Raw genomic sequence first — 25,078 nt, forward strand, 5'->3', positions numbered from 1 at the left:
GACAAGCCGTGGTCACATCTCCACTGTGTAGTTCAGGGGTGGCCAACCCTGGTCCTGCAGGGCCACTATCCTGCATGTTTTAGATGTTTCCCTCCTCCAGCACACCTGACAGTCGTTATCAGACTTCTGCAGGGCTTTATGATAGGCTTATCATTTGAATCAGGTGTGTTGAAAGAGGGATACATCTAAAACAGTGGTTCTTAAACTGGGTTCGATCGAACCCTAGGGGTTCGGTGAGTCAGTCTCAGGGGTTCGGCAGAGGTCAAGACACACACTCGACAACAGCAGAAGTCACACTGATTTGCAGTAAATATTCATTACTATTGTAACCTGATGGAAATTAGGTGATGGGTGTGTGTTAAAATGTGTGAATGCGCATATGAAACTGGTGGGGTTCAGTACCTCCAACAAGGTTAAGAACCACTGATCTAAAACATGCAGGATAGTGGCTCTCCAGGACCAGGGTTGGCCACCCCTGGTGTACAGGGCCACCTTAACCTAATGGTAGGCCCCGGGGCTGAGGGAGGTGTTGTAGGCCCCCCTGTCCCATCCTTCAAAATTACCAAGCCTCATTATAAAATATAATATCTTGGTAATCTACAACAGCGAGTAGATTGTAACCAAGATGGATGGAAGTTTGACTTCATGATAAAAATTATTGTCACCAACCATCAACTGTCAGGAAAAACAATTATTTAACAGCAGCAACAGATCAAACTATAAAGCCTGAGAACCCATGCACCTGCACATAGGCATAAACTCAACCCCCCTCCCCCAGCTCACACAAACACACACAGCACCATGGACAGTGACATGGAGATAAAGTGCTTCTCCTGTATGGCTTTCAATGGGGAGGAACTTTACAAAGCGCTCTTCTATACAGCCCTCTGGCGATACATAGCACAGAATGAAAGTCAGCGGGTCCAGATGTGGAATATCTGGTGTGGGGTCCACACTGAAAGCAAAATACTTTGCAACTTTCACTCGACTGATATTTTCATCCAGCACCTTCTGTGCCATCAGCTGTATGAATTCCTCACACACATTTAGAGAAAGGTTGGATGGAGTTCCTCTGCTAGCGTTTCCATATTTTTCAAAATGAACCTTTAAAAAAGGATCAAACTGGCTGATCAGTTCCATACTGCCCAAATCATTTCCATTGTTGGTGTCTCCAAACCTGTGGCTATCACTCTTGAAAGTTAGCCCATGCTCAGCTAAATACTTCACAACAGCAACAACCCTCTGTAGAACCTGTGTCCAATATTCACACTCATCAAACTGTTTTTTTTAGTTCTGAGTCCACTGTCCCACGGCCAGCTGCTTGATTGATATAAGTGATCATGGCCTTTCTGTGGGTGTCACCAGTTTCGTGTTCTGCTGTGCGATCACCTGCATGTTTCCAATCTGAATATCCCCCATTAGCAAATACCGACTTTTCATTTTTCTCACCAAATATCTTGCATGCAACACAAAACACACTGCGTGCTGATGGTGAATAACAGCCATTCTCTACTAACACACTCTCCGTTATTTAGTTTGCGGCTGAAATGAGTTCTAGAACAATCCCGTCTCTGATGCTTGTATACACGCTCTGATGCACACTGTGTCTGGAGTTTGGCTGGTCTCTTGTCCCATTTTCACCCAGTATGCGCGTACCTGTTGCTGGTCAAAGTTGTTTCCCCAACGACCCGGGTCACTGCTGAAAGGTTCATCTGGCTCTCCTCCCCCGCCCTGATGCTTCTGTGTCTCCCCCTCCTTCTCCCCCTCTGTGGCTGTTAACTCCACCTGCACGGGCTGGGGCTTACCAATTGGGATCAATATGCAGCTTCAGACGTGCGTACAGTACGTATAAAAAGATAGACAGGAAAACTGACAAATTACAAATCGATGTTAGTTTTTATGCTTATGGAGTACGTAAAAATGATAGGCCCTTTAAGTCAGTAGGCCCCTGGGCTACAGCCCCGGTTAGCCCGTGCATTATGGCGGCCTTGCTGGTGTAGTTCCTGCACAGATGAGACGGGACAGTGGATTGACTTCAACCTTTGTGGCTTAACAAGCCAACCCCCCCTCTAAAATGACTTGGATGTATTGAATCACAGCAGAAACAGGAGCAATCATTCACTCCACTTGATTTTACTGACAATTTACATTTGTTTCCAGATCTTGAGTTTCTTGTGCCTTTGCTGCTGTGAATGTTTCTACAGCAGGAACAGGAAACTCCAACAGCAGTCACAGTAGGACTGGTTTATGTGGAGCCTGGACTTTTTTTTTTTTTTTTTCTCTAATGAAAGCTGTGTTAATGTGCGCCTTGGGAAAAATATCATATTAGCCTTAGCTTACCAGTTTGGAAGTTATGACTCAGTTTTGGGGAGTCAGGAAATTGTTCAAGTTTATTGTGTAGCTAATCTCAGGTCTCAGACTATGCTAGCTATGCTACATCAACAACAAATCATGTAGATCAACATGTTGACTGCAGTCCTGTAGGCATGCAGGCTGAACTACAGACTAAACAGGACTGTTTTTCTAGTATTTATTTCTATATTTTTATCAATGTTCTATATTTCACAGTTGAATGTTCATGTGGTACAATCTTTATCTTCAACAATATATAGCCTGATAATATGCCAATGTTTTATTGCTTTTTAGAATTGCAGCTGAATTGCATGTCCTCCAAACCTCAGTATTATGACACATTTTGACAATAATTTGATGACACAAGAGAAACAGCAATTGCATCACTCACAGCTACACAATATACACTACAGTGTTGTTGTTGTTGTTATCTATGGCTACTTTATTCATTTTACATTAAGCCACATATTATGTTATTAAGGCCTGAAAAAAATTTGGCACACACATACTGCCCTTTTGTGACTTTGAGCCCCTGCCCCTCTATAATCCTGTGCACATCCCTGTCCAACCCTAAACATCCAATCACTGCTTCAAAGCTTGCTTTGGTGTGACAAAAATCAGGTGATAAATAATGTCTGAAGCAGCAACTGTTTGACTGAATGAATGAATGAATGAGCTGAGTGGTTGACGGTCTGATCAGAGGATTCACCACTACTGTGTCATCTCAATTCAAAACCTGGACCCTCCTCTGGTTAAACACTCAACTATTTTTATGCACGCCACTATCATCTGTACCATATAAGTATTTTACAAATGTGGTGAAATTATGAGCAAAAAAAAAAAAGAAACTGGCTCAGTGTAAAAATAGTTAAAAATGTATGTGTATGAACCCAAATGTTTGAGTGGTCCCCATCCCACATAATCCCCCCTACCCAAGTTAGTGATAGAAGCTTCAGAAGAAAACCTCTGTTCAACAAATGGAGTTTCTTCAACACTGTGCATTAAGGTGTGTGTGCGTGTATGTCAAAAAGAGCTTCCTGTCAATCATCTAGCCTGTCTAATATGGTGGCAACAAATTTTATATGCAATTGAAATGCATAAATCTTAAGAATTAGGCCTAAATATTTGTGAGTGAATGACATCTTAAGGTAGCCCGGGTAGAACTGGTTCAGGTCCAAAGGTTCAACCTGCACGATGCTCCATAATGGAAACAGGACCCCTATGAAGACCCAAAGGTTCATCTGGGCTGGAAATGTTTGGAGTCAGTGTTCAGTAATGGAGGATCCACAAATACATGGGTTAAAGCTATGCTGTATGATGTGGCATTTTTACACTTTTCTTGTGTCATCTTAAAATGCTCCTAATAAGCGCGTGTCAAACTAAAATGTAAAAGAAATCCACCAGGTATTGAAACTCTAAAATGTTTAATTCTCATATTGCTCATATTTCTGATAAAATTCTGACCAATCATTTTATTTGGTCTGAATGAAATCACTGGCTGAGCCAAGCTGAGCCTCCTGTCAATCATCCATTCGTCTCGCATCTGATATGGGTACCTCTGAATCTGACGCTTCACTCGCACTGCATCTCCTGTCACTGACCACAGTCTCCTGTCTACGGATGAGAATGGATAGAACTGAAATGCACGTGTGGAAGGGAAAAAAACAAATTTATTAACAGAAACAACAACCAAGGGGAACAAACAGAAGAACCTGACTGCAGCAGTCAGAGTCCGATGAACGAAGGATGGAGATGAAGTCCAGGAGTCTGGTGTACTGGACTCCACAGACAGGTCTGCACAAAGGTCAGCTTTTATGACCACGGGACTCATACACGAATAAAACATGGTGATAATGTAGAACATAGAACAACAGAATGATGTGGATTTTCAGGCAGGACTTCAAGACTCAGTCTAGGGCCAGCTGGAGGCTAAGCCTGGTCCTGCCTCAACATCTTACTCCTTATTCTCTACGTCTATTCTTCTGAAACTTTCAAGGTACTCAAATCCTCTTCTGAAGAAAACACAGAGTCAAATGAGTACTTCAATAAGACAGCTTTCAGTGGTGTGCTCATCACTTTACTTGCCCTTATATCAGTGTTTTTCAACCTTGGGATCGGGACCCCATGTGGGGTCACATGGAATTTATATGGGGTTGCCTGAAATTTCTAGTAATTGAGGAAAAAAAAGTAAATAAATTGCTAATAAAAAAATATTTTTTAATGATTAAATATATATTTCATTCTAATTAAAACACCACACATTTTTCCTAATAAAAATCAAGTTCAAATAAAATGCAGGATATAATATCTGAGAGGGCATATCTTGATTGTATATCTGTATATAATCTAGTCCCTTCATTGCATTTTGCTGCCCTGAGGCATTGAAGCTAAATGTAATTGGGGGTGGGGGGGCTGAGGGGGCTGAGGGGGCTAGGGGGGTGACACATTTTATGATTAATATAGTATCCGGGACCCCCAAGTTCCCAAAAACTAGGGTGAAATATTTTTTTCCTCCAAAAATAAAAATCTGTGCCACAGAGGGAATGATGGTGAAGTGCTGTTCAACTTAGTGTAAAGATGATAAAGTACTAGTTTAGTTTATCATACCAATAGTAAAATATAATTAAACTTAGTGTAAATACAGAAAAGTACTGTTTAGTTTAGCTTAGAGACAGTTAAAGCTGCCTTGGCAGAGATCTGCGTTCTCCGAGTGCTTTTCTTGTATTATTGACTGTATTGTATGAAATCCATGGTTTTCCGTTACGGCCTATTAGGTTTCTGTATGACTGGAGTTAGTTGTTAGTTGGGTTCGTTCCCAGTGTGGGTTGGACTCTGTCAGGATTGGTATTTATCACAGATTCTGTTCATGAAATTTATTTCCTGCTCCACTGACTTGATGTTGTTTTTCCACTCAGTGTCTCTACAAACTGAACAGCTTCGTGTCTGAGTCTCCACATAAAGGTAACGTTTGACCTGTTTAGTTCTTCCTCTTCTGTTCTGTCCTTTCTTTCCTTCCAGTAGAAATAGGAGAAACCTGCCTCTGTCAGTTTATGGACTTTCTGAATCTGTTCTCCTTTTGATTTGACTGTGATGAGACGACTCCTCAGAGTAGAAGCTCATTTAGAGGTCGGGGTCACATATTGATGAAATCACCAGATGAGGGTCACATGTTTCTGATCCTTTTTTAATGTCATGAACTAAAACAGGCCGTTACCAAGAGGATATGTTGTGTTGAAGAATTCGGTGCTGACTCTGTTGACAGCTGAACCAGCTGATCCACTTTACTTCAGCCTCGCCCATGTTCACACTGTCATCATGCTGCCTTCACTGCATGTAGAAAGTATGCATGCGCTGTAGTGATGTGCAGCTCAGTGAGTAACCCATGTGTCGTGTTGGGGCAGGTCAAAAAAAAATTGACTTTATTTGCAGGGCAGGCTGGGGCAGGTCATTGATTGAGCAGACACAAAAATATGTACAGTATCACGTATAAATTCACTACAGCAAGTTACCATATTTAGTAATATAGCCTATTATATTTTATTTTATTTGATGGTTAGTACTACATAACTTGCATAACCTGCGGATTGATGTTACAAGAGCACCAAGCAGTGACACCCAGCTGCCATTTGTCTATATTACAAAAGAGAAGCGGACTCTGTTTGTTTCTCTGTGTGTGTTTCTCAGGCATCACACAAAATCCAGAAAGAGCTGGCTGCTGCAGTTTGGCCTACTAATGTATTTGTGATCAAGGAAGAGACTAATGAAAACGGCAAGTTAATAGGACCAATATTTTGGGAGATATGAGTAATTTTGGAATACAACAGCCTTACAATCACGTTGTTATACCCAGAGTCACATGAATGCTTTGGCGGTGACTGCTGGACAAATGGGGTACAGCATCCGTGAATGCACAATATCCGTGCTGGGGGACCGGGATGTTGCCCCTCAGGGTCGAGATGTGGATTTTCAAAACACCCCACCTTGTTGCATCCCACCCTTGGTATTGACAATGATGAAGTCCAGGATCTAGAACCCATGGTTCCCCATGGGTCAACGCGCTTGTTCATATTAAAAGGCGTAGCCCTACTTAATTGGTTGTGGGTTGGGTTGGGTTGTAAAAATAGCTGTAATGGTGTGGAGCAGTTTTGGATGGATCAAATAATTTCATGATAGCAGGACCTGCAGGTTGAAAACAAAAAAACAGACCGGCGCATCACTAATCCACTGGCTTTGTGCTGCATTCAGGAACAGTCCATTCTTCTGCTACAGGTAATAGTTGAGTTATTTTAGGGATATGAGGACTCCCACTGAATGATAAAACAGAACTGACTGAGAGAAGCTTCAGCCTGTGAATGAGGAGTTGAGTGAACAGATTCAAGTCCAATGTAAAGGACTGAACTGTTCATTCAGTGACTCGGTAAGAGTTGTTCATTCAGTGAACGACATTCAGCCTCTACTTTAACTCATTCAACACCAGTCTGATGGTCATTCAGCTACATTTACACTTGTTCAACTTTTCCACATGTAACCCCCATGAATTTAACAGGCAATTGTTTGATTTTAACCTGATAAGATTATGCATGCAGTTACAGTGAAAATCCACAAGGTGTGCATATTCTGTACAAATGACAGTGAAGTATGGAAGAGGGGAGAAAGAAAACGAAAGTTAAAAAAAAAAAAAAAGGAGGAGCGCACGGAAAAATGCGTGTACAGTTTTCTGTGAGCAGAGTGGAGTTTTTTTGTTGTTTATACCTACATAAGTTCAAAGTAAATGTTAATTCAGAAGAAGCAAGTTTGTTCCTAAATATTTTTTGTTACCAGAGGATTTAGGAGGACCACTATTCAGTGAGTTTCATGACAGTTCTCCGGTGAGTGTGTTTTTCTTTCATTTAGCTTAAAGAGAATGATGCTAGCTCTTGCTAGATTAATAAATGCAAATGATATTTTGTTTAAAAAAAAAAAAAAAAAACAATGGGAGAAACGTGAGATGTTTAAAAAAAAACTCAGCACTGTTGAATTCATGATATGTGAATTTTGAGAAGTTGATATGTGAACTGTTTTCTTAGCAGAAACGATAGCTTTGAATAATTTTATGTAAGCTAAAGGCATGTTAATGGTCTACGATTTTGAGCATTTGTGTAAGCAATAAGCTGTTATAAGTTTGAAATGAGTGTTTAAGATCCTGCTAATGCTGCATAGTGTGAAGAATACTGGACTTTAACTGAGGTTAAATTGTACACTATGCAGGTTGGTTTTTTTATGGTCGATTTCTGAAAGAGGACGACTGCAGTCTGAGGTGTTCCAGTCAGCGGGAACCAGACACTCATCACTGCTGCTGCACACAGAGGAGTCACAGAGACAGTCCATGGATTTGGATTCATCAACTTTCCATGTGGATTCCAGATAAGATTTAGAAAAGAGAAATAACTATAAAGGGGCCCTTAATGAACTAAAAGCTAAGACTGAACTAAAAGGGAAGAAAAAGGAACCAAAGTGACAAAGGAAAAAAAAACAAGGAAACTTGTCTTGACTGAACTGAACTTGAAATAACTTTTGACAAAAAGGATCCTACTTTACCATTAAGAAAAAAAAAAAAACTGTTAACAATTCAGGTATCCGGGTACAATTGTTGAGATTTGCCAATTAAGTTTTTTTTTTTTTTTTCTTTAAGTGTTGAATTTACAGAGTTCTGGGGAAAATACAAATTTCAATTGGGGTTATGTATATTGTGTTTTTGTTTTATTATTTTTTTCATGAGAATAACTGAGGGATGAATCGGCACAGTTATTTTTAAGAAGTGCTTTTTGTTTTTGTTTTTTTTGGGGGGTTGTGAATAAATACACCCAGTTGTCATATAGAGTCCTTGTTGTGTTTTGCTTACTATCCTCCTCTTAGAACCTGGATTCTAGATATTGGTGTATTACTACTCCTTTACAATTAGTGTTACACACATGTTCTCTTTTTAACTATGAAATAATAAACTACACATTTGTTGATGTCTTAACCACAAATAATCATGAGGTTTCAACTTTAACTTAAGAAAAAAACAATCAGCCTTTATATGGAATTCAAGTCAATTCACTGGTGATCATCAGCTTCAGGTCTCCATCTAGTGGTGTAATAGAACTACAGCAGCCAGTAACACACCAGCGTGTCAGTCAGTACACTTACCAGCACCGATAAAGAACTTCATCAAGTCACATCAAAATAAAACAGACACTTAATGAAATCCACTGAAATATGAACTGAAATCAGACTGAACTGCAGTAAAAGCAGCTTCCATGTTACTTCCAAGTTACTGAGTTTAATGACTTTTACTGTTTTCAAGGATCTTTGACTCATTCAACTCATTCAGTCTAAAATATGTGTTTGTTTTCTTCTAAACTGAAACTTGTTCCTTGAAGTTCACATCTTTGTTTCGAACAGTTTTTAGTTGTTCATGTTTTTTTTTCAGCTTCATTGGATGTTAATGCAGACTCGTTGAAGTTTGTCTCCAGGTTTAAAGGCAGAACTCAGAGAACAAAGTCTTTATCAGAGATATGAGATGTGGGATGCAGGTCTTTGTCCAGAATCCTAAGTCTGGTTTATCTCTGAACCTCTGGTCGACATCATATGAAGATGTTTCAAACTCTGCTGTTTTCAGTGTTTGTTGTGTGACTGATGTGGATTCAGCAGAATGGATCAGTGTGAGAACAGAGGAGCTCTTCCCTGGAAGACCACCGAAATGACCCCCACAGGACCTGGACCTGGACCTGAACCTGAGAGTCAACCCGAAGCCCAGAGGTGAGACCACCATCTGGATCTATCCACCAATGATTTACATGTTGGAGCTCAGAACTACAACCACTGACAACACAATTGAGACCTGAACCTGGACTTGGACCTGAACCTGGTTCTGGACTTGGATCTCTATCCAGTTGTGTGTCCTTTCAGTGACAGTTTAGTTTTTTTTTTTAAACACGATTGTCAGTCAGAGTCAGTGTAAGTTCCTCTATCAGGGCCGGTTCTAGTCTGTCATATTAAGGTGGGCTGGCTGAAATAACAGGTGGGCAACTTGGTTGGTGTGTACAGAAAAGCCGAATAGTGTCCTGAAGACTGACAATTTGAATTGCAGTCCTGACGGCACTGAAAAGAAGCGGTTTGGGGGTTTATTTAAGTATAAGAATCCCTTTATTGATCCCCAAAGAGGAATTCAGTTGTTTGGCAGCAGAGCCCAACTGATTAATCGACCAGCAGATTAATCGTGCTGATTATAGCTTATCACCGATTAATCAACATTGGCCAATATGTAACCAATTTATAAACTTTTTTGCTGCAGAGATTCTGTCGCTTGCTGCTCTTGTGTGTGTGTGTGTGTGTGTGTGTGTGTTTTACTGGCGCTATGTATATTTTTTGGTTTTACTGGCGTTGTGTTGCTGTTAACGTGTTCTTTTGTTGGAAGCTCCAAGAATAAGTCCAGATTCTTTTTGGTCTCATTTTAATAAATTTATTATTGGCTTGATCTGATCACAAACAAAATATAACTCAGCTGAGGTTCCACACCCCAAGAGGGGAAATGGACCCAGAACATTCCAATGCCCATCACCTTTATAATCCTTGTAAACTGATCTTCAAACTATGGGCTCAACCTCTTGTGGGTTGGTCTTTAACTTAGCGTTATCTAAGAAGATCAAACAGATGTGGGACCTTAACTCTAAGTAAACTTATGCCAACAATCAGTTTACCCTTATCACCTATATTTGACCACATTATGTGTGTGAATGTGTTTGTTCAGACGTGTATCTAGAAGAACAGAACCTAATTAACTTTTGTTTAGACAGATGGTTCCTATCTAAACAAGCTTATCCTAAGAAATTTACAACTGACCAGTGAAACAAAGAAAATCTAGTGACACAAAGGAATTCTAACTAATACTGACTAATACTAACCTGTTATTAAATCCAAGAATTCAACCATCCAAATTAAGGTAATATTTCATTTCCCAATGTGTGTGTTTTATTGGTGCTGCTTTAATCAGTGTGTGTGTACATAACGTGATGCGAGTGGCTGCCAAACCGGGCCGGCTGCTCTGCAGGAGCCCAGAGACGATGCTAAGCCCAAGAGCACGTCAACAAGCCACAGATACAGTGAAACTCCGATAGAGAGAATCGAGGTATTAAACAGATACCCCGACACGTGCAGCAGTGACCTCGATAGGTGCAGGAGAGACCAAGGGGGGACGTTTAACTCCCCACAGCCCAGAAACGGACTGTGAGCTGCTGTACGAGCGAATGAAGCACTCAGGAACTGCAAAACAATAATGACAACCAATCACTGACAGAATAGGGCGGGCTGTAGGCTGCCCATCCAACTGCAAATAAGAGCCAATAGTGGTGTAGTCTGTTATGTTTTTCTATTGGATAAACGTTTTCCCTTAACTTTCGATTGGGTGGGCAAGACGGACATTTGGGTGGGCTGAGCCCACCCCTGCCCTTGCCTACTGCCGGCCTTGTCCTCCATAAGATGAAAATCCATTTGGTTCCATTTGTTTGAATAATTTCAATTTAGTAAGAAAAATTAATGTGTATTATTGATTATTTAAATCATTAAGTGACTCATAAGGAACCAAATCTTTAAATCTACAAAATCCTGATCTATTGTTTTTTTGACTCTGATTGAGCTGAGTTTCTTCAGGACTGATTCAGACTTTACTGATTTCAGTTTGTTGATCATTTGTTGATAGATGTTCATGTGTCTCAAGACTCACAATTCTGTTTTACTGATCAGGATCCACCAGAGACCAGAGTCCTCTGGACCTGGACCGGGACCCAGCTGTGTGTCCTACAGCAGTGACCGGTCCATGGGTGAACCATTGGATTTCCAAAAATCAACCCAAGATCCAATGAAGACGGGATGCAGGTGACTTTAAAATCTAAGACTTGAGAAACTCAAAGTCCCTGTTGATGGAAGGTCATGGCCTGTTGTGAACTGGACCACAGTGGTTTGTCACTGGGTTCCACAAAAAGTTTAGGAAACACTGATTTGTATAATATCCACCTAAAATGTACTAAAAGTATCTGAATATCTACTTCAGAAGCACAAACGCTGTCCTTCTGTAACCGGGTCCAACAGAAAGGTACATTGGATCTGGATCTCCATGATGTTCAGTATCCAACATGTGGAAACAGAGTCAGGGTCTGTTGTTCATGCTGCTGTTTATGACAAATTATTAAATGACGGCTAATGTAAGCTCATTGATGATTGGTCCACAGAGTGGAGCAGCAGAGCTCAGAGGTTCCCAGTGATCCACAGCATCAGACTCAGCTGGACTCCATATTTAAGGTGTGTACATGTCCAACATCTACTTCTCCATCTGTTCTGTCCAATCATCCCCCACTGCTGCTTTCAGACCAGTGGACCTGTGTCCGACATGGACCTGAGTTTTAGTCCATGGTTGGACTTTGTGTCTTTCATAATGTTTTCTGTTCCAGCTGCTGGAGGAGAACATCTGCACTTTTGTCAAGAACAAACTGAAGACGTTCCATCAGGTTCTGAGTACAGATTACCCAGAATGCTTAGAGAGTCTGAGTGATGAGGATGTAGAGCAGAGGAGGAGCTCAGAGGCTTTTCTGAAGATCACACTAAACTTCCTGAGGAGGATGAAGCAGGAGGAGCTGGCTGAGCGTCTGCACAGCAGTAAGATAATTCTGTACAGATTTAACAAAATACTTGGATTCACTGTGAGACTGATGGTTTTATCTGGGTCTTCATTCAGGAAGTCAGACTGGAGTTCGTCAGCGTAAACTGAAACGTAACCTGCAGCAGAAGTCTGAGTATGTGTTTGAGGGCATCGCTAAAGCAGGAAACCCCAAAACCCTCCTGAATCAGATCTACACAGAGCTCTACATCACAGAGGGAGGGGCTACAGAGGTCAACCAGGACCATGAGGTCAGACAGATTGAAACAGCATCCAGGAACCCACACAGACCACCAACAACCATCACATGTGAAGACATCTTTAAAACACCACCTGACAGAGATCGACCAATCAGAACAGTGCTGACAAAGGGTGTGGCCGGCATCGGGAAAACAGTCTTAACACAGAAGTTCAGTCTGGACTGGGCTGAAGACAAAGCCAACCAGGACATCCACTTCATATTTCCATTCACCTTTAGAGAGCTGAATATGCTGAAAAAGAAGAAGTTCAGCTTGGTGGAACTTGTTCATCAATTCTTCACTGAAACCAAAGAAGCAGGAATCTGGATCTTTGAAGACTTCCAGGTGGTGTTCATCTTAGACGGTCTGGATGAGTGCCGACCTCCTCTGGACTTCAACAAAACTCAGATCCTGACTGATGTTACAGAGTCCACCTCAGTGGATGTGCTGCTGATGAACCTCATCAGGGGGAACCTGCTTCCCTCTGCTCGCCTCTGGATAACCACACGACCTGCAGCAGCCAATCAGATCCCTGCTCAGTGTGTTGACATGGTGACAGAGGTCACAGGGTTCACTGACCCACAGAAGGAGGAGTACTTCAGGAAGAGGTTCAGAGATGAAGAACAGACCAACACAATCATCTCCCACATCAAGACGTCACGAAGCGTCCACATCATGTGTCACATCCCAGTCTTTTGCTGGATCACTGCTACAGTTCTGGAGGACTTGTTGAAGACTACAGAGGGAGGAGAACTGCCCAAGACCCTGACCGAGATGTACATCCACTTCCTGGTGGTTCAGACCAAAGTCAAGAACATCAAGTATGATGGAAGATCTGAGACAGATCCACACTGGAATAAAAAGACCAGGAAGATGATCAAATCTCTGGGAAAACTTGCCTTTGAGCAGCTGAAGAAAGGAAACCTGATCTTCTATGAATCAGACCTGAAAGAGAGTGGTATTGATATCAGATCAGCCTCAGTGTATTCAGGAGTGTTCACACAAGTCTTTAAAGAGGAGAAAGGGCTGTACCAGGACAAGGTGTTCTGCTTCATCCATCTGACTGTCCAGGAGTTTGTGGCTGCTCTTCATGTCCATCAGACCTTCACCCACACTGGAGTCAATCTCCTGTCAGAACAAACATCTGTTTGGTCTAAACTCTTCAAGGTCACCTGTCAACCTGCCCAGTTCTACCAGACCGCTGTGGACCAGGCCTTACAGAGTCCAAATGGACATCTGGACCTGTTCCTCCGCTTCCTCCTAGGTCTATCACTGCCGACCAATGAGAGTCTTCTACGAGATCTGCTGACACAGACAGGAAGAAGCTCAGAGACCAATCAGGAAACAGCTAACTACATTAGGGAGAAGATCAGTGAGAATCTGTCTGCAGAGAAAAGTATCAACCTGTTCCACTGTCTGAATGAACTGAATGAGCGATCTCTGGTGGATCAGATCCAACAGTCCCTGAGATCAGGACGTCTGTCCACAGAAAATCTGTCTCCTGCTCAGTGGTCGGCTCTGGCCTTCATCTTATTGTCATCAGAAAAAGACTTGGATGTGTTTGACCTGAACAAATACTCTGGTTCAGATGAGGTTCTTCTGAGGCTGCTGCCATTGGCCAAAGCCTCCAACAAAACTCTGTGAGGAGAAAGTTTTCTGAAACAATCTCAAATATGTATCTGTCACTTTAACAGCATCAATAATTTTCTACTCATCCCTTTTGTTTTCTGTCCAGACTCAGTGACTGTAACCTGTCAGAGAGAAGCTGTGAAGGCCTGTCATCAGTTCTCAGATCCCAGTCATGTAGTCTGAGACATGTGGACCTCAGTAACAACGACCTGAAGGATTCAGGAGTGACAATACTGTCAGATGGACTGAAGAGTCCAGGATGCAGACTGGAGACCCTCAGGTCAGCGTTCAACAACTAATGTAACCCAGTGTTCTGTAGCTCAGTCTAACCTGTATAGCAGTGGTTTCCAACCTTTTTTGGCTCGTTACCCCATTTTAACATCACAAATTTCTGGTGACATTCAAAACAGAGATTTTTTTATAAAATTGATTTGTTTTTGATCATGTAGTAATTTGCTATACTATGTTGCAAATAAATGTTAATTTTAGATGACATTTAGTCTATATAATGTACATTATTATGGACGGAGGCAGAAAAGCCAGGTGTAGATTACTGCACAAAGCAAGAATTTTATTTTCCTTAGTCAGGATATGTACAGTCAGTCCAGCTTGGATTTACAAGGCTGACAATTAATACTGAACAAACAATAACTCAAACTATGAATTATGAAAGAGCTGCAGCATCTGAAACTGACCACAATGAACATTTGACAGATAAACAGTACCACAGTACTTCAGTTTCGGACTCACAGTTGCCATGTCTTATATGTATTGGGATTGTCTCTCTCAACTCACCATATATTTTTTATTAGCACTTTTTTTATTTTTTTTATTTTATCAATTACTACAAATTTCAGGCAACCCCATTTGAATTCCAGACGACCCTATGTGGGGTCCCGACCCCAAGGTTGAAAAACACTGCTGTATAGTGTTGTCTGATGATTTTCAAACCTACTGAACTGATCTTAATATTTGTTGTTTTGTTGTCCTGAAGTAAGTCAATGATTCATAAACTGCAGGTAAAAAATAAATCACATTATTATAGTCAAACACATGCAGAGAATAACATTTTACTGACCTTCTGCATCTACTGGTTCTCCATCTTCAGATGATGTATGATGTTTTGTGTTGCAGACTGTCAGGATGTCTGATCACAGAGAGAGGATGTTCTTCTTTGGTGTCAGCTCTGAAGTCCAATCCCTCCCATCTCAGACTGCTGGACGTGAGCTACAACCATCCAGGAGAAGCAGGACAGGAGCTGTCTGCTCTACAGGAGGATCCACAGTGGACACTAGACACTCTCTGGTATGGACTGAGCTGAGGCATCCACAGATGATGTGTGATAGAACAGGTGGAGCTGACAGGAACAGTCTGTCAGAGCTGATTACACATCCTTTACTGAAGTTACAGATGATGGTTAAACATACAAACCTTCAATAACAGATGAAGAAGGAGCCATTCAGTGGATCAGAGTGATGTAATGTTCATGTTTACATGATGTTCTGACCGCCCTCCTCCTTTCAGGTTGGAGCCTAGTGGAGTCCGATGGTTGAAACCAGGCCTGGGTCTTAGGAAGTGTAAGTGTGATTTTCCTTAGATTCATTAAAATCATAAAAATGGAGCTGGTTTCACATCATTAAAACACAAACTGTTTAGGAAGACCTTTAGGATCATGGAAACACGACCCAATAACTGAGTGGGACGTGGACATAAATGTCCTGAGTCCTCAGTATGACTCCCATCTGACTGGAACAGCTGATATATAACAAAATAAAAACTAAAAATCATCAACAGTCAAATGTCTTTACACATTCACATATAAATTAAACATGAATCCAATGAAAACCCAGATGTCCCTGCTTTCCAAGGTCACTTAAACACAGTGTGTATTTGTCCAACAGCCTGTGGGTAAATGTACCCTGATGTGTGTCTGTCAAGAAAACAATCTGTAAAACTGTAGACGTCACAAACATTAGTCATTAGAACATGAATAAGAAAAAAGATGAAAAGTAGTTTCTGCTCTTTCAGCTCCAACAGTCGTACACTTTATTAGTGGCTGAATATATGTTCAATAACATTTTATTTCCTTTGATCAAGGCTACAGGGAAAATCCAGTCCTTAATAAATGTTGAATCTGCTGTTTCTGAGCAGGAAAATGAAACATGTCAATCAAATCCCTCTTCTGGTTTCATTGCTGTAATTTCTCTTTGTGAAAGTGTGCTCTGAGACGACAGATACATGTAAAAACCACTGGGTGAACCTTTAATTGATCATTATTGCCATTAGTAAGAATCACACATGATTCATCCATCAATAACAGATGGTCAGTAAATTAGCTGATCACTGATCAATAACTGCAGCTGAGTAGTGTTTTCTTCTGTCCATCAGATTTCTGTGAACTCAACCTGGATCCCAACACAGCGAATGAATACCTCAAACTGTCTGAAAACAACAAGAAGGTGGAACTAGTGAAGGAGGTTCAGCCATATCCGGATCATCAGGACAGATTTGAGTTCTATCCTCAGCTAATGTGTTCAACTGGTCTGACTGGTCGCTGTTACTGGGAGGTGGAGTGGAGTGGAAGGGTTGAAATAGCAGTGACTTACAGAGGTGTCGGAAGGGAAGGAAACAGTGACAACTGTATGTTTGGATCAAATGATCAGTCCTGGAGTCTGGAGTGTTATAAAGGTGGTTACACTGTCTCTCATAATGACAGCTGCAAATACCTCCCTCTGTCCTCCTCCTCCTCTGGTAGAGTATCAGTGTATGTGGACTGTCCTGCTGGATCTGTGTCCTTCTACAGAGTCTCCTCTGACAAACTGATCCACATCTACACCTTCAACACCACATTCACTGAACCACTGTTTGGAGGATTTGGATTCAATGAGGATAACTCCTCAGTGTCCCTGTGTGATGTGTAGTTGTGTAGATGTGTAGTTGTGTTCGTGTAGATGTGTTTGTGTAGAAAGGTAGTTGTGTAGATGTGTAGTTGTGTTTGTGTAGATGTGTTTGTGTAGAAGTGTAGATGTGTTTGTGTAGTTCTGTTTGTGTAGAAGTGTAGTTGTGTAGACATGTAGTTGTGTTTGTGTTGATGTTTTTGAGTTTCAGGTACATGGGCCAGACGTGGCCATCAAACAGGCCGGGGGGATCTGGCACCGCATCTGGCATCTTGTGTAGAAGTGTAGTTATGTTTGTGTAATTGTGTTTGTGTAGCTGTGTAGTTGTGTAGATGTGTAGTTGTGTTTGTGCATTTGTAGTTGTGTGACAGAGTGGCTGTGAGCACCTCATCACTCCCGCACTGTGCGTTTTTTCCCTTCTTTCTGTTCGAGGATGAGGCAGCCCATGTGGAGCCCCAGTGTCCCATGGAGCAGTGCTCCACAGCAACACATCAGCGGCTGTCAGCCTGTATCTGTCCCACTGTTAGGTTTAGGGCTCCCAGAGCTCTGTCCATTACAAACGGTGACGTCGCCTCCGACATGTAGAATGTGTATTATAACAGAAAAACACATATTTCAGCACCACTGATTTGTGGCTCCTCTCTGTTTAACCTGGTGTTTGGCTGTATTTTGTATCGAAAGAGTCGGATATTGAAGATCTGAGCACCAATCAGCTGATCTGTATGTATATATATCTGTTTTTTAAGAAATACTTATTTTGTACATGTGAACACCCTCTGTATCTTTTTTTATATCCAATTACATATCACATCATTCTGAAACACATATGGAATGGTAGTTTTATCAGACTGTTTTTCATGTGGCATTTTCTTTCAATAAAATCAGAGCATCCTCAACTCTGTTCATGTATTTTAACTTAACAACTTTGAAGCAGTGCAAAAGTTGTAATAAATGCCCTAAATGAGACACACTGACCTTTGTGGTGCACTATTGAATATGTATTTTGAGGAGAAAATTTTTTTTCCAGTGCTATGTCTTGTGTGCTGACAAACATACTGAATTTGCCCTGCATCTCTTTGAAACCATGTATATTAAAGCAACTCTGAATAAAATTCTGCCTTCGTCCTCAATGCCATTCATGTCCTATGGATTTGTAACATCATCACTGCCCAATTACACTTTTACACTGACCAAATGAGACGTACCTAGCTTTTATGTATCCTATTTATTTATCTGATTTGCTTTTAACATATGAGCCCTCTCGGACCCTCAGGTCCACCGGTAGTAGTCTTTTAGCTGTTCCTAGAGTCCACACTAAACTCATGGTGAGGCCTCATTCAGCTTTTATGGCCCCAAATGATGGTACAGTCTACCTGAGGACCTCAGGTCTGCTGTGAGAGTTCATATTTTTAAAAGTAAACTTAAAACCTCTCTTTGTAGTGTAGCTTTTGATTAAACTCTTACTTTTTAACATAGCTTTACTCAGTTGCTTTCTTTTTTAATTTTTATTTGCAACTGCGGGATGGTTGGGGGTTTGATGTAAAGCACTTTGTGCTGCATGTAACATGTATGAAAAGTGCTATACAAATACAGTTTGATTGATTGATGGATTTGATTCTACACATCAAATGAATCAGTGATGCAAAAAGTGAAGTGCTGCTGAATTTTTTTAGTAAGGCACATGAGTCGATGCCTAATTCTGATTCCAACTTTTTGGCTGATGGGAAAACATATCAAATACCCACAGAGGTGCCAAGCAGCGAAGTACAAATACTTTGTTACCTTAGAAATTTTGGTTATCTATACTTTAGTGGAGTAATTATTTTTCAGCCGACTTTTTACTTCTACTCCTTACATTTTAAAAATAGCCTTGTTACCCCTATTTCATTTCGGCTTGTTTTCATTCCAACTTGTCATCATTCCGACTTGTCATCATTCAAATGAAAAAAAAAACTACCCAGATAAATCGCTCCATCCAGATAGAGTGAATTTGATTGTGGTTGGATGAGAAGTATAAACACATACCATTCTGACACCCTGTTGGTTTGGATCCATCACACCTGACTTTTTGCACCATTCCAAAACTTTTAGGCAACTAGCCCTCATATCTACAGTTCCATCAAACACATGTCAGACACATATATGGTTCTTTAATACATTTGCATTGGACTAAAATGCATTCATTTTCAATGGGCATAGATGCGGCTGAAACAGGTAGCCTATGTTTCAACATTAACATTTTAATATAACATTATAGTCATTATGGCCTTTAGAAAAATGTTTTTTGGGGAGGTGGGATAGTGCACTATAGGCCCCTGTGGCGCCACCTAAGCTTTTGTCCTAATGGCATTTTCCCCCCATACATTACCATTTATTCTTTAAGTAGTATTGAAACCAGTACTTTAACACTTTTACTTAAGTAAAAGCTTGAGTTGATACTTCAACTTCTACAGAAGTCTATTTAAACCCTAGTATCTTTACTTCTACCAGAGGAATGAATGGGAATACTTTTGACACCTCTGAACACCCACAACTGATTAAGGTGAAAGTCCTTTATGAATATTAAATCTTATTGAAAGTCTTATTTGTCCCTTTACGTGTGTTGTATTCTGTAAGAACAGCTCTTCTATGGGTCTCCAATTTTAAAAAAAGCAAATTGTTTATCTATCTATCTATCTATCTATCTATCTATCTATCTATCTAGACACAAATTTATCTTTGACTGAAATGGTACTGTTTTTCCTACAGGATAAACATATCTATGAAGTGAATAATATTAAATTCATAAACTGCTCTTACATTTGCTTTTTTAGCAGTGTAAGTAACATAAATCTCCTCTATGTCTTGTTGAAGTGTTTGGATTTATCTGTATTTCTTCAAAACATGTTCCTCAGATTAATGAACTTTATTCAGTTTACTCTCACTCTTTCACTAGATTATGGACTGTAGTTGATGTCTTATTGTTACTGCCATGTAATGCTTAAAGATGGTCCTAACTATAAATAAAAGTATTCAGGAATTAGACTTATTGACATTTTTATTATACACCTAATGGTTACTATAAAGTACTACAAATTATTTACCTTTTGGAGTCCACAGGTCACACAGGACCTTGAAGCTATTGAGCAAAAGACTTTAAATTTGACGGCGGTGAGGACGTAATGCAGACAAGGAAAGTCTTCCCACACTGGTCACAGTCATATGGTCTTTATCCAGTGTGGATGTGTTGGTAGATTTTTAAGTGATGTGCTGTGGTAAAAGTCTTTCCACACCCATCAGAAACATATGGTCTTTCTCCAGTGTGGGTACGTTGGTATTTTTTTTAAGATCACTTGATTTAATGAAAGTCTTTCCACAGTGGTCACAGTCATATGATCTTTATCCAGTGTGGGTACACTGATGTTTCCTAAGACTACTTAAATAAATAAAAGTCTTCCCACACTGCTCACAGTCATATGGCCTTTCTCCAGTGTGGATGCGTTGGTGGATTTTAAGCCCACTCAGTCTAGTGAAAGTCTTTCCACACTGGTCACAGTCATATGGTTTTTCTCCACTGTGTATGTGTAGGTGGAATTTTAAGTAACTTGCTCTGGTGAAAGCCTTTCCACACTGGTCACAGTCATATGGTCTTTCTCCAGTGTGGACACGTTGATGGACTTTTAAGTAACTTGCTGAAGTGAAAGCCTTTCCACACTGCTCACAATTAAATGGTTTCTCTCCAGTGTGGACACGTTGGTGATCTTTAAGGTGGTCTCCTCTTTGGAATGCTTTTCCACAGTGCTCGCAGGAGTATGGTCGTTCTCCAGTGTGGGTATGTTGGTGTATTTTAAACTTAGTTGAATTAATGAAAGCCTTTCCACACTGATAACACCTGAATGGTTTCTCCCCAGTGTGAATCTGTTGGTGGATTTTAAAGTGACTTGCTGTGGTGAAAGCCTTCCCACACTGGTCACACTCATATGGTCTATCTCCTCTGTGGATGCGTTGGTGTTCCTTCAGCCCACTCATTCTGGTGAAAGCCTTTCCACACTGGTCACAGTCATATGGTCTTTCTCCAGTGTGGATGCGTTGGTGCCTTTTTAAGTCCCTTGCTGTGGTAAAAGCCTTTCCACACTGGTCACAGGTGGGTCTTCCATCCATCTTTGCTGGAATCAGGTGATCTTGGTCTTTCTCCAAATACAACTTTTAGATTTCAGTTAAAATCCACCTTTGGCTTCTTTCTACATCAAAACACACAGAAACAGAAGAGATGGTCACTGAAATGCAATGGAACATAATACAACAAACACATCACTTTGGAACCAGATTAAGCAGATAGAGAAAATTAACTAGTTAGGCAATCGATGAGACATTTTCAAAACAAGCAAAATTTAATGGTTTCTCCTTAGGGCAGGGGTGTCAAACTCTGGTCCTCGAGGGCCGGTATCCTGCAAGTTTTAGATATTTCCCTCTCTCATCACACCTGGAAGACACTACATCATTATCAGGCTTCTGCAGAGCAGGATGATGAGCTGATTGTTAATTGAACCAGGTGTGCTGGAAGAGGGAAATATCTCAAACATGCAGGATACCGGCCCTCGAGCACCGGAGTTTGACACCTGTGCCTTAGGGGGTGTGTATGAGACCAAAAAATAACAAATAATAACAGAAATATTGAAAGATGTTGAAAATGTCAGGTTCTCTCCAGTGTTGGCACATTCTTTAAATAGTTACAGAATCACAAAACACTGCAAATAACAGTTTACTTTGCTCACTGGAACTAAATTAGATGAATTAAATGCATTATTAGGGCCCAAGTGCTGAGAATTGGCTGTTATTATTTTAAAGATTTGCAGGAAGGCCTGAATATATGTGAAAACTCAATATTCTTATTCCACATTTAGAATTGATGCAGATTCAACAATGTACAAGTGAGTTCTAACCATTTCTTGTTTCATGACAAACCTCAGACCGTCATGTAAGGTCACCAATGTGGACTTAATGAATCATCCACTCGTGGTTTTCTGACTTTATTTATTTATTTAAAACATGCAAATAAACAAAATACAACACAATTAAGCAAATTAAAACAGAAACAAAATAACATTTAAATGAACAGATTTAAATTGGATATGTTCAGCGTGCACATCAAAATGCCAAAACATGTCACTTTTGGTTACCAGTAGGTGTCGGTGTGAGTCAATCTCGCTCAAAAACTCAAAAATACTGTTAGTTCAATGACACAAAGTACAACCAGGAAGTACTCACAGATACTTCTACTCATTCCCAATAGAAAACACACACATCCAGAGAAAACACAAACACACAAAACACACTTAATCCTGTAGTCACATGTCAAATCCGATGAATAGAAACAATCCACAAACCTGGAAGACACTGTTCAGGTCACAGAAGTCCTGGTTTTTCCTCGAGTGGACTTGGAAACATTTAGACGTTAAGTTATCTGTGTAGGTTCTCCTTTGCCCAGGTCATAGTTCTTCTTGGTAGTTCTTTTCAGTTCAACTGGACTGGTTTAGCTCTTTTGAAAACGTTTCATCTCTTATCCAAGAGACTTCTTCAGTTCTAATCACTGGTGGGGGAAACTAGATTTATAAACCTGCAGGGGGAGTGGACTGTGTGGGTGTTAATCCCAATTTAGGTGTTAGGGTCGTAATGGGGGGGTGGGGTGGTGGTACCTGGGGGTAGGGTTGTTAGTGGGTATTGTGTGTGAGTTTCAGGGTCATCGAGCAGAGGGGTGGGTCACTGTCCAAATCCCTCAGGGGGGGTGTGTTTGGTTTCAGGTGAGTCCAGGTGTGGAAGGTTGATGGTTGAAAACTGTTTGTTATAGGTTTTTGATAAGTAGTGTCTCAGACCACCACCTCTGTTCAGGGGAGGATTTTCCATTTTCACTAACATGGCTTCTTTGACTCCTCTGTCAAACCACTTGTCTTCCAAAATTCTGATATTATTCAGGCCCAGTTAGAGGCAACAATGACAGATAATTAACCATAGACATTTACAGGAAACCAACCACACAGACCAATAACTTCTTTTTGATTCTCACCACCCACTGGAACACAAACTGGGAGTCATCAGAACCCTCAACCACAGAGCAAAAGAAATTCCTACAGTGGCTGAAGGGAAGAAGAAGAAGGAAGAGGAGCAGGTTAAGGAAGCACTGAAGACATGTGGCTATCCTAACTGGACCTTCCTTAAAGCTGAACCAAGGAACCAAAAACCCACTAACAACACAGAGGAAAAACCAGAAAAAGCAAAAGGCATCGTCATTCCATACACAGCGGAAGTGAGAAAGAAGACTTCCAGTTGCAGGTTTGATGGGTCGAGTTGCAGCAAGCAAGCCATTGCTGAGACTTCCCACTAAGAAAAAGAGGCTTGCATGGGCCATGGAACACCGCCAGTGGACTACTGAAGACTGGAAGAAGGTGCTATGGACTGATTAAACCTGCAACTGGAAGTCTTCTCTTCACAGTTGAAACTGAGACTTGCTTACTACGACTTTCAAGGCTTGATCAACCTCCATTGCTGCAGAACTGCTTTAAGTTATTAACCCATTTCTTGCTTGCCTTTTTGTATAATTCTGAAATGTACATTTTTTTTCAGTTTTGTTTAACCTTACCTTTTTTTTTTTTTTTTTTTTTTTTACCTCTGGCAGTTCACCACTTACCTTTGTACCATTTCAAGCTGTTCATTGGATTTGAACTGCTTGAATTTCAATAAAAAACTGGAAAAATTGGGGTGTTCTAAAACTTTTGACCGGTAGTGTATATAGCTTCCATTCTTGTAAATGTACATTCCTCCAGATTACAGTGTGAAGATAAATGTACATTCCTATTATACATATGTCTACATTGTCCACATTTAGACATACATATTACACTTATCCCAGTATATTTCAAACCCACCAACACCCTGAGACAGGCTCTGGTCCATTCCAAGAACAAACTACCGAGGGAGAAGCAAAGCAACGTGGTCTGTGCTGTTCGGTGCAGTGAGGAATGTGCAGACTAATACAAAGGAGAAGCCAAACAACCCCTCCAGAAACACATCAACACAGGAGAACCTACACCCCAGGACCAGACTCTGCAGTCCATCTGCACTTGGAAGAGAAAGGACACACCTTCAAGGACACCAATGTCAGAATATTGTTCAGAGAAGACAAATGGTTTGACAGAGGGAGTCAAAGAAGCCATTTTAGTGAAAGTGGAAAATCCTTCCCTGAACAGAGGTGGTGGTCTGAGACACTACTTACCAAAAACCTATAACACCATTTTAAATAACATTCCCAAACAGTTTTCAACCAACAACCTTCCACACCTGGACTCACCTGAAACCAAACAAACCCCCCCCCCTTAAGGAATTTGGACAGTGACCCACCCCTCTGCACAATGACCCTGAAACTCACACACAATACCCACAAATGACCCTACCCCCAAGGACACTGCCCCCCCCTTAAAACCCAAACACTTAAGTAGGGAATAACATCCACACAGACCACTACCCCTGCAGATTTATGAGTCCAGTTTCCCCCACCAGTTATTAGAACTGAAGAAGTTTCTTGGATAAGAGACAAAATGTTTTCAAAAGAGCTAAAACAGTCCAGCTGAACTGAGAAGAACTACCAAGAGAAATATTTTAACAATAATTATTATTTCAGTATTATTTGTCCCTACTGGTAATTGCATTTCAGCAGCACAATAACTGATGTGTTATGTGAAAGGAGAAGCAGGCAGCAGTAAACCAGACAGAAACATATAAACCAAATAGAAACATATAAACCAGCTTAGCAGCTGTAAATCAGATGCCTCAGCAGATATCTCGCACCATAATCATCTACAGTAGCATTATTAGCCAACTTTGCTTTGTTTCAATTCAGCTAGCTGTAGATAGTAACATCAAATGTTTAATGTTTTAAAAATTTACATACTTCTATAATTGGATTTCTTTTCCACCTCCTCTTTTCTCCACTTTGAAATTGCACAACTAAGGGCTTGGACGGCCTTTTCGTGGTGATGAATTCTGCAACCTGTATCTGAATGATGTGCATGACACCTGATGCTGTGTGTGTGTGTGTGTGTGTGTGTGTGTGTGTGTGTGTGTGTGTGTGTTTGTGTGTGCAGACAGACAGCATCATCACAGACATAAGACTGTTTTTTTAGTTTTTCTTTATTTTTGAAGAGCAGGTTCAGGTCAGTGTGAGATCAAATGGCGTGACATAGAACCAAATACTCTACTAGAATGATGTAAGTTGGATAAAAGTGTGTTTAAATTTCTTATTAGCCTCCTGA

At 40.7% G+C, this 25,078-nt stretch overlaps 3 protein-coding genes across 3 annotated transcripts in view; 2 read left to right on the top strand and 1 right to left on the bottom strand.

The window, feature by feature from the left end:
• Positions 1 to 21,003, bottom strand: part of LOC115435619 (zinc finger protein 664-like) — a 493,117-nt gene extending 472,114 nt beyond the window's left edge. The window contains exon 1 of the mRNA XM_030158154.1: positions 20,898 to 21,003. Within this exon, the coding sequence (XP_030014014.1) occupies positions 20,898 to 20,933 (36 nt within the window). The 5' untranslated portion in view covers positions 20,934 to 21,003. The remainder of the gene's footprint in view (positions 1 to 20,897) is intronic.
• LOC115435617 (aldehyde dehydrogenase, mitochondrial-like) overlaps positions 1 to 25,078 on the top strand; it is a 534,672-nt gene that overhangs the window by 507,673 nt on the left and 1,921 nt on the right. The gene's annotated exons all lie outside the window — the stretch shown is intronic.
• On the top strand, positions 8,723 to 17,899 carry LOC115435651 (protein NLRC3-like). The gene is made up of 9 exons (XM_030158222.1): positions 8,723 to 9,135; positions 11,119 to 11,250; positions 11,604 to 11,673; positions 11,823 to 12,027; positions 12,107 to 13,907; positions 14,003 to 14,176; positions 15,031 to 15,201; positions 15,421 to 15,473; positions 16,285 to 17,899. Exons 1-9 carry the CDS (start codon positions 9,029 to 9,031, stop codon positions 16,815 to 16,817), a joined length of 3,246 nt encoding a protein of 1,081 aa, XP_030014082.1. The 5' UTR covers positions 8,723 to 9,028; the 3' UTR covers positions 16,818 to 17,899.

The sequence above is a fragment of the Sphaeramia orbicularis genome, chromosome 16, assembly GCF_902148855.1.
Source record: "Sphaeramia orbicularis chromosome 16, fSphaOr1.1, whole genome shotgun sequence".
In the NCBI taxonomy this organism is placed as follows: Eukaryota; Metazoa; Chordata; class Actinopteri; order Kurtiformes; family Apogonidae; genus Sphaeramia; species Sphaeramia orbicularis.

Excerpts from the sequence above, each read along its gene's own strand:
- LOC115435651 (XM_030158222.1), top strand. The coding sequence starts at position 9,029 with ATGGATCAGTGTGAGAACAGAGGAGCTCTTCCCTGGAAGACCACCGAA. Across the intron at positions 11,251-11,603 it reads CCAATGAAGACGGGATGCAG|AGTGGAGCAGCAGAGCTCAG; the intron begins GTGACTTTAAAA and ends ATTGGTCCACAG. Across the intron at positions 13,908-14,002 it reads AAAGCCTCCAACAAAACTCT|ACTCAGTGACTGTAACCTGT; the intron begins GTGAGGAGAAAG and ends TTTTCTGTCCAG.